Source organism: Varanus komodoensis, unplaced genomic scaffold (genome assembly GCF_004798865.1).
Source record: "Varanus komodoensis strain SLA01 unplaced genomic scaffold, ASM479886v1 scaffold6_2, whole genome shotgun sequence".
In the NCBI taxonomy this organism is placed as follows: domain Eukaryota; kingdom Metazoa; phylum Chordata; class Lepidosauria; order Squamata; family Varanidae; genus Varanus; species Varanus komodoensis.
In genome coordinates, this window is record NW_025336346.1 from 1960648 (window position 1) to 1974721 (window position 14074).

The 14074-nt window shown below is 42.6% G+C and overlaps 1 protein-coding gene across 1 annotated transcript in view; it reads right to left on the reverse strand.

Annotated features, from left to right (window-relative positions):
- The window catches only part of GNAI2 (G protein subunit alpha i2), a 144797-nt gene that overhangs the window by 19237 nt on the left and 111486 nt on the right, over positions 1-14074 (reverse strand). Inside the window, exon 5 of the mRNA XM_044451288.1 lies at positions 3337-3465. Coding sequence (XP_044307223.1) covers positions 3337-3465 — 129 coding nt within the window. The remainder of the gene's footprint in view (positions 1-3336; positions 3466-14074) is intronic.

A 14074-nucleotide genomic window follows, 5' to 3' on the forward strand; every position in this document is an offset into this window, starting at 1 on the left:
CTGAAATGAATGCAAGTCAGTGTTCCTATATTTTTAGGAGCAAGGCTGTACCTTTTTCAGATCATGAACACCACCCTTTCCCACATTAATAAGGAAGAGAAAATGACATCACTGGGGCAAAATGCAAGGAGCCCAACAATGAAACATAGGAGTTCCCTTAAGCAGATGTATTTCACATTCACGTATTTCATTCTGAACGGCTGCATCCTTAATCATTTTTCTCTATTGCAATGGCAGCTCAAGTTTTAAAACAGTTAAGATGTATCCAGAAACCCCACTGCTCAGCATGCACGAGTGGTACTGCACCAGAGGTTACTCGTGTGAATGCTGCATCAATGGTGTGAAGTGGCGCCGCAGAGCTGGATACCGTGCTTTGTCCCTCTATGAGGCCCTTTGTCTAAATGGCGTGCGCACGACAAGTGGCACCTGAGGAACGAATGGGTTAGTTGTAGCGTGACATTTCACGGTGCCATACCTTGATGGAACTCTTCTTCGTTAGCTGCGCATGAATGTCAGGAAGGGTGGACAAAGGATGCTGCCTGGCAACGCGGCAGGAGGAGTGCCACACCTCGCGTGCACCAGTAATGCCGACGACCACTGAAATGCTGTTATAGCGTTAGCACTGGTGGTGTCATGACACTGATGAGCAGCCATTTCTGCATATTGTGCTCTCCCCTCGGCACAAGGAAATCTTCACTGTGTATAAGAGCATTTCTGTGACTGTGCTAGGAATTATGGTAGTAAGAAAGTACAATACCACTAGACATAAACATCCTTGAAGAAGCTAGCACTGCTGGTAGCCTCACGCGACTCTCATCCACAGCTTGGTAAAAGTGAGCTGCTACAGGGAGCAGAAAGAAAAACCATTCCTCACAACTATCTGAATAATGTATTGGCCACTCTGTGTGCAGTTAAAATCTATCTTTGCTTGTTGTACTGGTGTACTGAGTTTTGCAAGCCCAGAGACATTCTTCACAAACCACAGTGTCAGGATCTTGACTGAGGTATCTTCTGTTGCCAAAATGGCACCCTTCCTTTCAGCTTTATGGAAGAATGCTGTGATTTTGGTTCCTTGCAATCTAATCACTGGAATTCAAAGGCTTTTCATAGTGTTGACTTTCTGCTACCTTCAGAAGTGACAACTGTAGAAGGATTACTCTGCCAAGGTTTCAGTATGGTTCCATTACTGGCTTGCTGCATCATGCCATTTATGCTCTGATAAGAGCAAACCAGCACGCTCTCCTTCTAACTCAACACAGAAGTGTGCAGCATTCTAAAAGACGAAGAAACATAAACCACAACTCTTTACATGCTGGCCATAGAGAAAACCAGGTGCCTCTCAAGGCACCAAATACATTTTTGGGGGTGATTATGGACAAAGTTTTTCCAGCTGTAAATCTGGCTTTATTATAACTTTGGGATGCAAGTCAGCAAATTCCTCCAAGAGAAAGTAGCACTTTTTAGCATGACCACATGTGGGGCATTTTAACTGTTCGATCTTCCCAGTATGAAATAATGAAAATGGTGCAATCTGAGTAACTCTTGCTGCACCAGTGGGCAATGGAAATTGCTGTATTTCAAACTAGCTTATCTGTAGCCTTGCTTGGTCACAGTCCACAGCTAGTAGCTTCTGCATTTTGCTTGCACTTACCACAATGAGCAGACAAGACTGTGTAGCTGGTTATTCAGAGGCTTGCTTCTGCATAACTCCAAACAACCAACACTCTAAATTATAGGGGGGGGGGGGGATCAAAAGATTTACATGGATTTCTGATGCCTATTTGGGTTTTTTTAACAGTGGTAAACCAGTGACAGCCACTCTAATGTGCTACTTGGTTGGCCAAGGTTTTGCTGGCCAAAATTATGAAAAGTCTGTAAAAGAGGAAAAACGGGTAAAAAGACATGGTGGCAAGCGAGAGAGAGTTGCAAGCAGAATGGGGAGGCTGAGCCAATGAGCATCACATTGTGTTGTTTAGCTGTTGCTGAAGTAGCTGTGGCCATGGCTTGCTTGCCACAACCCACACTGGGATTGGCCTTCCAGGCTTAGGCAGAACAACAACCAATTGTGGGTTCAATAGCCCCCAAAACATTCACCCTGCAGGAAGTGGTCTTGGTCTGCACAACATGACAACTTTCTCTACTAGTTACCCACAATCTGTTGCTGTGCATTGTGAACCCCACCATTATGATTAACTGTGTTCCTACAACTAGCAGATGGATCATCCGGATGTTCAGATAAGACAGCAAAAACCTTAAGAGGACAAGCACAGTAAAGTAAGTGTAATGCCAGAGAGAAGCCAGACTCGTGTTGTTTTGCCAATTCTTCTATTGAGTATTCTTCTAGTGTACTGACTTTCCCAGGAGACTGTGCAGCTGTCAATAATATACTTGTTTTGCAGTGGTCAGCACCTGTGACATCACTGTAAAATGTTACACTGTCCCAGGTTGGAATGTCCCATCATTTGGTAATAATGCCCCCCTTGACCTTTGTTTTCCATTCAAAAGTCTATTCCCCTTACCCCAGAACATCTCTGGTTACTTTGCAGAAAACACCATTTCCCAGTTGTGTAGCTAGTTTCTTCTACTGCATGAGGATCACTTTGGTACTTGCAAATTCCTTTCAGCAAGTTGCAGATGATTTATGTCAATAATAAAATTGGGTTGTCCTTATATATTGAAGAAAGCAAAGATTACATCAGTCCACCAGGTGCTAGTGCAAAGGAATGCATTGCACAGGATTTGGAAGGGGGGTGGAAAGAGGCAGAGACTGCTTCCAGCTTTCATTTGCACATCAGCAGGCACTGGAATACTCCCTCTGCCTTCCAAAGGAGACAGGGAGAGTGGTCCACCTGATTGCTAAACCAGCTTTCAAAGGAGAACAATGGAAGTGCTTTTTGCCTCTTTTACTAAAGCCTACATTCATCATGGAACAGCTGAGGTCATCAGAGGGATCCCACTCTATGCCAATCTTCACATAGCTAAAGGCCCAACTGGTAAGAATTCACACTTCTATGCAGTATGACTGGCCCATTCACATCTACATACATCAAAAGGCTAATGTAGTATCAAAGCTGTCATCCTTTTTTGTGCAGATTAAAGAAAGATAAAAGCCTCCCAAGTAGGGTTCCAACATTCTACAGCTGCTGGAACAGCACAGCCTGGCTCTCCCCAGACCTGTGCCCCCCAGGTGCTTCAGGCTCATTATCCTCAACCACTGGCCACGCTGGCTAGGGCTCATGCACAGAGTTACAGCTGAAATCCAACTTTAGCTACCCTGCAATCAAAGTTAGCAATAGCACACTGGAGAAAGTTATCTCTTGCAGCTTATGCACTTACTTGAAATGTAAATCCTTGAAGGTAAAATGAGTCTCTACAATGCCTGTAGTCTTCACTCTGGTCCTCAGCACATCTTGCTGGGTTGGAATGTAATCCACTCTGGCTATCCTCTCCAAATCATTCAGGTAGCTGCCGGGAGAAAAGGGTGAGGGTGGTGCTTAGAACAGGAGCTCAGCATAGGTTACAAAGTGCTTTACAGATGGACCGTAACAAAAGGCAGCAGTACTATTTTCCCCAATCTCTCCTCCTCCAAAATATTTGCCAGGAATTGTTGATGCCACCAAGCCGCATGAACACACATCTGCTGGCCATCCTGGAAATACAGAAACATTTCATGTATAAGCATCTAGATATAAAAGCATGTCTGTGCTCTCTAGCAAGGCAATATAACCTTCTCCAAGTTGGCACCCATCAGTTGTGTTTGATTACAGCTCCCATCATCCCCAGTGAGCAGAGCCATAAGCCATACTATGGAGCGCTAGCCTAATGCATCCTGGGGATACTAGGTTGTAGAGGCTGATCTAAAACAATGTTTCTAAACCAAAGCAGATTTCATAGGAAGGGTGAACATAAAAGAACACAAACACATTTGCATATATTATGAGCAACAAGCCTAAAATGCATAAACTTATAAACATGCATCCAGTTATGTTTTGGGGTTGAATGAGAGCAACAAGAAGATCTAGCTAGTTTAGAAGACAAGTGAAAAGCGATTTCATGAAATGTTATACATGTCAGTTGATGTAGAGCCCAATCCCATTGGTTACCTGAAGGAGCGCTTACATCCATATATGCCCGGCCGCCCCTTGAGATTGGCAGGAGAGGCCCTTCTCCGGGAACCCTCCGTGAAAGAAATTAGGAGGGTGGGTACTCAGAGGAGGGCTTTCTCTGTGGTGGCGCCCAAGTTATGGAATGCGCTCCCCACAGAGGTCCGCCTGGCGCCATCGTTATTTGTTTTTCGGCACCAGGCAAAGACCTTTTAATTTAAGTGGCATTTTAACTGTTAATATTATTGGATTTTATCTGGCCAGGGCAGCTTATTTTATATTGGTATTTTTGTATTTTTAATCTAATGTTTATATATTTTTTAATTTAATATTATAATTATTTTTTTAACTTATTGTTGTAAGCTGCCCCGAGGCTTCAGCGAATGGGACGGCATAAAAATGTTTTAATAAATAATTAATAAAATTAATTAATTAATGTTCACTCAGAAGGAAGCTCCAATGTGTTCAGTAACTGCTTTATGACTTGTTTCACAAATGCAGGATCTACCACTGTCCTCATGTATTTTCCAGCCCTGGACTTTGTCTTTTAAATCCTAAGACAGATTTGGAAAAAGGGACAGTTGCTCAAGCAAAAATCCATCTGCAGGAGTGCTCAGGGTTGCATTACACTAAAAGGAACCCACATCAGGGTGGAAATGCATGCCCTGCTGTTATATTGTACAGCTCTCCAAGAGATGTGTATTGCACAGGACTGTGAGGGGCCAGGCTCTGAACGAATGTGTCACTGAGATCTCCTCTCAGGTCTGTATTCTACTCACTCTTCACCATCATTTTACATTAATTGCGGCTGCATGGTTACATTAATACAACACAGCTTTCAGGAAAGAGGAAAGTATTCATCACTATGGCAACAAACCAGAGAGACTGAACGAACGCATGGAGAAACAATTTATGGCCGCATGCCATTTATAGTCAAAACACCAAAACCCTTCTTCCTGGGAGGAAGAGGGAGGTCTTTGCAAAGAAGGGAGGGGCCGTCACAGGGCTGCTTGAGGCAGAAAACAAAAGGGTAATGCCGATCGACTCTTTCAAACCATAGCACACCCGCACGCCCCACAAGGGTGTGAGAATTGCCCATAAATCCTAGCAGAAGCAGTCACTTGTGGGCACACGGAGAAGCCCTTGGGAGAGGCCCAGGTAGCTAAATGGCCCCTGTGTTAAGGAATCCGCCAGCATTTCCAGGGACAAAGGAAGAGAAGGATCCCCTTCCAGCTGACCTGCACTTTTCCTTGCGAGGCCTATCATGCCACTCTTTCTCCAAGTAAGAGAGCAGTGATGTTGGGAGCTGTGGTCTCAAGAGGCATCGCCTCTGCTTTTGAAGGCAGCACAACCACAGCGGGTGGAATGACATCCATTTCCTTTGCAAATCCCGTATTTACATCCAGATCTTTCCAGCAGAAAAAGCCACAAGTGAAAAGTGCCAGACTGAAGGATTACACAGGCAGCTAACAAAGGCAAGATGATTCAGTGCTGAAAGCATGACAAAGGCTGCCACTGCCTGTGGGGTTGGATGCAGTAATTTCACAGCAGAAGCAGGGAGGCAATAGGCAGGACAATTGAGATTAAGGCACACAAGCTATCAATTAAAGCGGCCATTGCATGCATATAAAAATTCCACACCGCATCACAGCAAATACGTGACTGTGAAGAGAAAAAGAGGAATCAGGAAAGCGAAGAGGAAGGCTACGAGAGTTTCGGAAAGACTGCTGCTGTCAGGTCCTTTCACGGTTCTGCTTCCACAAGCACGCAACTACTCGTAGGTGCCTGGGACAGTACCTCACGGCTGCTGCAGCAGCTACCTGGATGAGCAGCCTCTATGCGCCCTCTCTGGCATCACTCAGTGCTTCTTAGTCTCAAAGTCTTATCCTCTGGAATTACTCTGTTTATGTCAAGGTTGTTCCTGTTTGTTTAGCTGCTTTATTTGTATAGCAACCCCATAAAAGAAGTTCTCTGGGTGGCTTACAAGGCAGATACAAACTTTTAAAAACTAAAGCCGAATAAAATAGAGCCAACCAATCAGCTATTTGCAAAGCCTGGGTGAAAAGCCGGCCTAATGCCAAAAAGGCCAGAAAGGGGGCACCAGAGGCATGCTTTTCTGAGTCATCTGTTGCTTCACCAGGGTGCCAGATCTGATCAGGCCATAATTCATTTGGTGGAGGCCCTCAAACCTTTTGAAGACAGTCAAAAGGTTACATTAAGTGTATAAGGAAGATAGTGGCCTTCCGGGTTAACTAGACCTAAACTGTTTAAGGCTTCAAAGAGTAACATTTAAATTAAGGCCAATAATGGGTGGGGAACCAGTACAGCTCACACAACACAAGTATAATGGAGTCAAAGGATCTAGGGCCATTAATCATCCTGTGGCCCTATTCTGGACCAAATGCAATTTCTGAACAACTCTTAAAGCCAGCACTGCAATGGTATAATTGGAAGGTTGTCAAAGAATGGCTGGGGTGGACGACCAATCCCCTTCCAAGTAAGCTTGCAGTAATTCATTTCAAGCTGATAAAAGGTGCTTCAAGCCTCATATGTCACTTGAACATTCAGTGCAAATGCTGGGATCAAAAGCTTCCTCGCTGTCAGAGCAATACTACAGTGGAACCAGATGCCTAGAGAGGTGGTGGGCTCTCCCACACTAGAGACATTCAAAAAGAAATGTGACAGCCATATGAGTGGGATGGTGTAAACTGGTATCCTGCAACAGCAGAGGGTTGGACTCGATGGCCTTCATGACCCCTTCCAACTCTACTATTCTATGAAAAAGCAACACCAGACTGCACAACTGACGCTTTGATGGAACGCAACACCATCTATAAGAGGCTGGCATGTGTGGATGAACCACCAACCAATAATATGTCTGTCCTGTCTGGATTGAATCTCAGTTTATTCACCCTCATCCAGCCCTGACACTGATTCAGGGAAGGCCACAGCCTCACCTGTGTCTGCTGGAAAACAGAGATAAAGCTGAGTGTCATCCACACACTGGTGACACCTTAAAACAAATCGCTGGATGCTGTCTCCCAGCAATTCCATGTAATGTTAACTGGTTTAGACACACAAGACTTGGTAACCTCAAAGCTCGACTGCTCTGGAATTGATCAGTAACTCTCCAGCACCACATTACAGAAAGAGCCGTCCAACCAGTAAAGAAACTGCTGCCAAATGTTGACCCCATACCTAAACCAGGCAGCCTATTCAGAAGGGCACCGTAGTCGATGGTACTGAAAGCCAATGAGAGGCATTCAACAGGGACACAATCACCATCTTTTTTTTCTTTTTTTTAGCAATAAGTAATCCTACAATGTCCAAAAGAGTTTTCTTCCTCAAATTAGGCCTGAAATCCATTCAAAACTGATCTAGATAATAAATTTACTCTAAATCTGGGTTATCCAATGTGGTACCTATGGACACTTGCATGTCTATAGATGTGTCTTGTCTGGCCTGCCAGGTTCTCTGATCTTCCTCCTCCAACTCCTCCTCCTCAATAAACAGGAAAACCAGTATGTTGCAAAGAGATGTGCTGGTCTCTGGCAAACTGATTAGCCACATCCATCACAGCACCCATTTTGTGAATGGGCAAGCTGCCTGTGGCAGCCATTTTGTGAGAGTGCCTATTCTCAAAGTTCCATACATGCCCACTGACACAAAAAGACTGGAAATCCCTCATCTAAAAGATCAATTTCATGCAGTTCTCCAACCATCAAAATAATAGAAAAGCCAAGGTCATTAAGAAAGGAGCTCAATTTAAAATTCTGTCTTCCACGAAAATGGTTTTATATCAAACAAACATATAAACATGTTTATATCAAACATGCATTATGGATAATAGGAAACACCAACAAAATTCAGGACTACCTCTCTCCCAAAAGTCTAAGGGAGATAATTAGGTATTAGAATTTTTGGAAATGGCATTCTGCAGATCACAGCAGCTAATCATAAGCTGATGGAAAAAGCAACGTCTCTATTGCAAGGGCGTCTGGTTCTGCTAAAGAAGACAGCTTTGGGAAAGGATGATTTGGAATCAAGAGGCAAATTATTTCCCTTCTGATGAGGGAGGCAGGAAGAAAATGAAAAGGAGTTGCAGCACAGAAACAGTGGGCAACAAAAAGTTCACACACACTCTCTCCACCTTGTTCCTGATCCAAATTGCTTCTTCTAAAACTATTAGCCCCAATATCTTTGTTTGCTCTTGAACTAAGGGAGGTCACAGTATAAAAAATGTTTTTAATTAAGAGCAGCTGCATTGTGTTCCATTATCACAAAGCACTGAAGAAAAATGCAATGGGACACTTTATGTAATCAATAAGATTTGTCCTATCCACATGAAATTTAATATGGAAAAGCTCCTTTAAGATGATGAGAGAAATGGGTTGAAAAATGGCTGAGTTACAAATAGGTTAAAAATTTTGGCTGGAGAAGAGATTTGCAGTGCTTGCAACTACTTTTTATGCATGAGTAAATAACATACCTTCAAGTTATTCTCTTGGTATGAGGCTTGAAAAGCCAAGGGAGAGTGTGGGTTTAAGTCATAAGCCAGCAGTATTTGCAGGACTAAAGAAAGTGCTTGCTGCTTAGATGGTCCTAAAGTTAACATCCATACTTTTTGGTGCATGAGTAAATGTATAAGAGGCTAGGATGGTCCCAGAATGTATACAAAAGCTTATTACAGCTGCAATTAATTTGAAATGTTGCATTTTAACTGTCTTCATAACTGCCTTTTGTGGTGCACAAATAGTTCTACCCATCCACATAACAACAATCTTCTTTAATCACAGGCAGCTCAGCACGCTGCAAGGACTCTGGGTGTTTACACTGCTCTGCACCATGCTGTCTACTGGCCCCTCCTGGCAGGACCACTGTTGCTCTCTGCAGCGAGTCTTCTGCATACACAGCAGTGGGTTGACCTTACATTCTTTTCCTGTGACCACCTTCTATTAAGTGTCCATAAACTTTCCTCTCCCAAGACCACTTAAATGCTGTTTCCCCTTCCTGGCATTTTAGCAGTTACGGACTTAACAAAACACTTTATTTTCTTGATCATGGAGGATCAAATCAACTGCACAAGAGATCCTAGAACAATAGAGCCAGAAGGCGCCACTACAGTCACTGGGTCCAACCCCCTGCTGTTGCAAGACACCTATTTACACCATCACACTCAGATGACTTTCTAGTTTCTTTCGGAATGACTCTAGTGTGGGAGAGCTCACAACCTCCCTAGGCAACTGGTTCCACATATTGCTCTGACAGTGAGGAAACAATTCCTGATATCTAGTCTGAATTTGGGTTGCTGCAACTTGAATTGTTTATTCATGTCCTACACTCTGATATCAGTGAGAAGAGATCTTGAGCTTCTTCTTTGTGATAGCCTTTGAGGTACGTATATATGAATATCATGTCCCTGCCCAGTCTTCTCTTCTTAAGGCTGAACATGCTCAATTCTCTCAGTCTCTCCTCACAGGCAGTGTTTCTGGATCATTTTTGTTGCCCTCCTCTGGACCCTTCCTAATTTTTCTGTATCTTTCTTAAATCTTGGTGCCCAGAATTGCACAAGGTATGTGGTCTGACCAGTGAGGGGTATAGGGGAACTACTATTTCTCATGACATGCAAGTTATATTTCTATTAATGCATCCCAAAATAGCATTTGCCCTTTTTGCGGCTGCATCACATTGATTGCCTCATATTTAGCCTTTTGTCCACAATTATTTCAAGGACTTTTTCTTTTTCAGTTCTGCTGAGCCACGTATTCTTGAATTGATGCATTTGGTTTCTTTTTCCAAGGCGGAGGACCTGGCACTTGTCCCTACTGAATCTCATTCTGTTCTGTTCAACCCAGCATTCAAGTTTATCAAGACTGTCCTGGATCTTCATTCTACTTTCTAGGGTGTTTGCTGTTCCACCCAGTTTTATATCATCTGAAAATCTGATTATCTGCCCTTGCACTTCCTCATCTAAATCATTAACAAAAATGTTGAAGAGCACTGGACCCAGGACTGAACCCTGCAACTTTACTAAAGGTTTGGCTGTAGAATCAGACATGCAAATTTTGAAGCCTCTGGAAGAATGGCCTGGTGAAAAATACAGAAAAATAGAAATATGTACAATACTTGTTCCTTATCCAATCTAAACCTATTTTATTGCTTTAGCAACTTAAAATGCACCATGATGTAGATATAAAACTGTACTTTCTGGCATAGTTATGAAATTTACACAGCAACTTACACAATCAGAAGAAAGACGCATTCTGTTTAGTGGACAGTGCCACAGCTTCAATAGTATAAATGCACATGCAGGCACCTTACTTTACTGTCTCCACACTAGACAGCAGTGTGTACTGCATGTAACTATGTAACTATGCAGTAACTATGTTATTTTTATTTTAAAGTTGTTTGGCTAGGGCAACTTATTTTATATGGTTATGTGTACTTTATATTGTTATTTATGTATTTTAATTTATTTATTTGTAAGCCGCCCCGAGGCTCCGGTGAATGGGGCGGCCTAGAAAATTTCTAAATAAATAAATAAATAGACCAAAATTCAGCATAAGAAAGCAAACAACAGTTCACAAGAAAAGGAAGGCCCTGTGTTTTTACTGAGGCATTTACCTTTCTTCATGTTTTTGAGGTATATCTCACCACACCTTAGTTTTGGTCCAAGAATGCTGGTTAAACAAGAGGCTTAGGACTGGCGAGGGCAAAAAAAAAGTTGTAATTTATACTTGCTGCCTTCTAACCTAATTAAATTGCTCAGCGCAACTCTCACTGGCATACTTGGGACCTGCAAATGCTTCTGATTTATTGAAGGCCAGTGTGATGTAATGGGTGAGAGTGCTGGAGCAGGACTCAAGAGATCTCAGGTCAGGATCCAAGATTTCACACATCAATCAGATACACACATATATTTGTCTGTGCAGGTACAGACACGACTGCTGTCATGTTGTAACAGTATGCATTGTTCATGAAGATGGCAGCACCTTGGATTCGTGTTCTGTGTATGTCTACACAATGGATGCACAAGCTTTTAGTGCCAGATGGGAGGCAGGGAACCACAAGCATGGTGCACATGCACAACATACAACTTCCTCCACATGCACAAGCTCAGACACACACAGGTTGTCCTTGACAGTGCCAGCTCTACATAAGGGAAACTGTCCTTACTGCAAACCTCTGGCTACGGTCTCTAGCACTCTGCACTGCATGCTACACTAGCAATAGCTGAAGGACACATGCAGCTGGTAAGAATTTTCATTCTCTAATCCTTACCTTACATAAAAATCTTCATACTGCCCATTTTAAGTAAAAAAAAAAATTCCAAAAGTTTTTTAAAATCTCATATATGTTCTCCGTACCCACATTCCGCCCCCCTCACAATCTTTTTCCTGTTGAAAATGCGCGGAGTCCTGAGGGGAGCCCTCAGAAGAAAACAGGAATCCCTCCACACCCTGTATCACAGCAAGTGGGATTTGGGGGGCGGGGGCACGCTTGCAAGAGGTGCGGGCACATCCAGAAGTATTGTACTGTGTGAGGAAAGAAAGAAAAGCCCTTTCCACCCAGCCCCTCAAGATCTTCCTGTGGATGCAGCAATTGGGCTTGTGGAGTGTGGGGAGCTATCAATAACTTTCCCCTATTCAAATGCTGAATTCTTCGCTTCCACCCGTGGGCAAACATTTCTTCATCATATATGGAGACATCATATATGGAATGCAGCATTTTATTTTATAACCCAGAAGATTAAATTAATTATGTCACTCACTCCAAAAAGTCACAGCTGTCAGGCACAAAGTAGGCTCTTACCTATGATAACTTGTGTCACAGTATATTTGCTTTTAAGAGAGCACCTGGTTCTGTCAGCAATGAGAGCACGGCTGCTTTTTTAATGAACTGCTGGGACTCAATTTAACAGCTGTGTGGCTACACTCAGTGTATTTCCTATTTCACCTTATTCTCCTAAGCTGGCCCAATTCCCACTCATCCTCATTAAGGAAAGATCCAAATGCATCACGCACATGAACTGCTGGAAATTCTTTCAGCACATTCTAAAACAGCCAGAGACAGGGCTCGGTTGTATCAGCTCTTCAGCTACCGCATGCACTCTTGCCCGGTCATGTGTTCTCTCTCCCTCTCAAAACGCAAATTTGGGGCTGCATTCCAATGAGGATTCTCAGCTCGGCTAGCTCAGAAACAATAAAGAAGAGGTGGTAAATAACACTTTGCAATTGGAATAGAGATTAGAAATGCTCCATCATTAATGTGCACGAATTTCCACTTACAGAAGAGTTGAAGGACTGTTTCTACAAAAATGCTACCTTTCAATGCTTTACAAATCATAAACACATATTAAATCAGGCCCCAATTCAGAAAATAGCCTGACTTACCTCGGACCAATTCAGAGCCCACTCAATTCAACTCAGAAACGGAATCTGAATATAAATTTTGATATCCAAAGTTCTGTGCTTCCTATTGGCTACCAGTGGAAATCAACAAATAGCAATAATGTTTTTGCTCTTTGATAGAATTGGATGCAATGTATAGGCAAGTAGCCTCATGCAAGTGGATGGAACTTGGATAGAATACAGAAGGTTTTTGCCAAATGCCTTTAATTACTAGTTTTTTGTAAACAAGTTTTATTTCTTAGGAGAAATGGATGAAATTTGGGAATACCATGCCAGCCAAATAGGTACAGTGGTTTGTCTGGAAAAGTAGCATTTTGATTTTCAGAATTTCAGGATATGCTTAAATCTCAACATTCTTTGTGGGAATTTGTAATGAAAATGACATATAACACAGAACTATCCCTCACCCTAATTAAAAATCCAGCAACTTTCATAAAACTTGGTGCAGCTAGTTTTATGGAAGGGGAGGGTGGCAGAGGAAAATATGTTTCTCCTTCCCTCATTCTGTGGTGTGTTTCCCTTTTCAGCAATTTCTATGAAAATGGGATACATCACAGAGGCATCCCTAGCTAAGAAACCTGAAAAATATCAGAAGTATAGGTGCATAGACTGAATTAGGAAGAAAAAAATAGGTAAGGCATTTTTCTTTGCTGCTCATACTGCACTGAATTCAAAGACAGCACAATAGGTCAGGGGTGGATAATAGAAGTTGAGTACATGGTAGCAGACAGATGTGAACATCCAGCATTTTCCAAGCAAGCTTTCTCTCAGGTCCCCCAGGCTCCACCAACATTATTTGCGTATTCCTGCTGCTGGGAATGAATGAGCAAAGAGCAATGAACACTGAAATGATTGCTGTCTCAAAGCACTGAGACTGAAGGATCCTGGTAAAACCATCCACTGTGATTAACAGTTAGAGCTGTCCATCACAAAACCATGCCCTCTCCATAGTTCTCATATAACCAATGCTTCTTGAAAATGACCAAGAATCAGAGAACTGATTGCCTCATTAATTTTAGTTTTTTCAGTAATCTCAGCTATAGTGCATGAAGTGTCCCTATGCTTGGTAAAATTCAGATCTTTGCAAGAAATGCACTATTTACTTCCCCAGAAAATTTCACAGTAACCAGTAAAGTCTCTGCTTTAAAGCTGAAGCCACACACTTAAAGAAAAAATTACAGACTTCCATTAGTGGACAAGCCCTTTGCTCTTTCTCACTAGCTGTTCCCAATAGATGCAACAACAAATTAGAGCTGAACAAAGCAGGAGCCGGCAACCACTCCAGCAAATTTACATACATTTGCATATTCAGTTTGTCCATGTGTAACATACACTGGAGAACCTCTGGCTGTGTTAGTCTCTTGTCCTCTTCTAGGGGTATTCTGAGTACTCCTTTTTGAATGTTTTCTTGCAATACAGTAATAAACATGGTGCATATGCACACTTTATTAGAGCTGTATTTCCTGTTTCCTTTTCCCCAGTCAGAGGTTCAAGGAAAATGTGCAGACTTCTGACTGGGTTTCTTGAAAATGAATCTATCCACTTTTCTCCTAGGAAGAG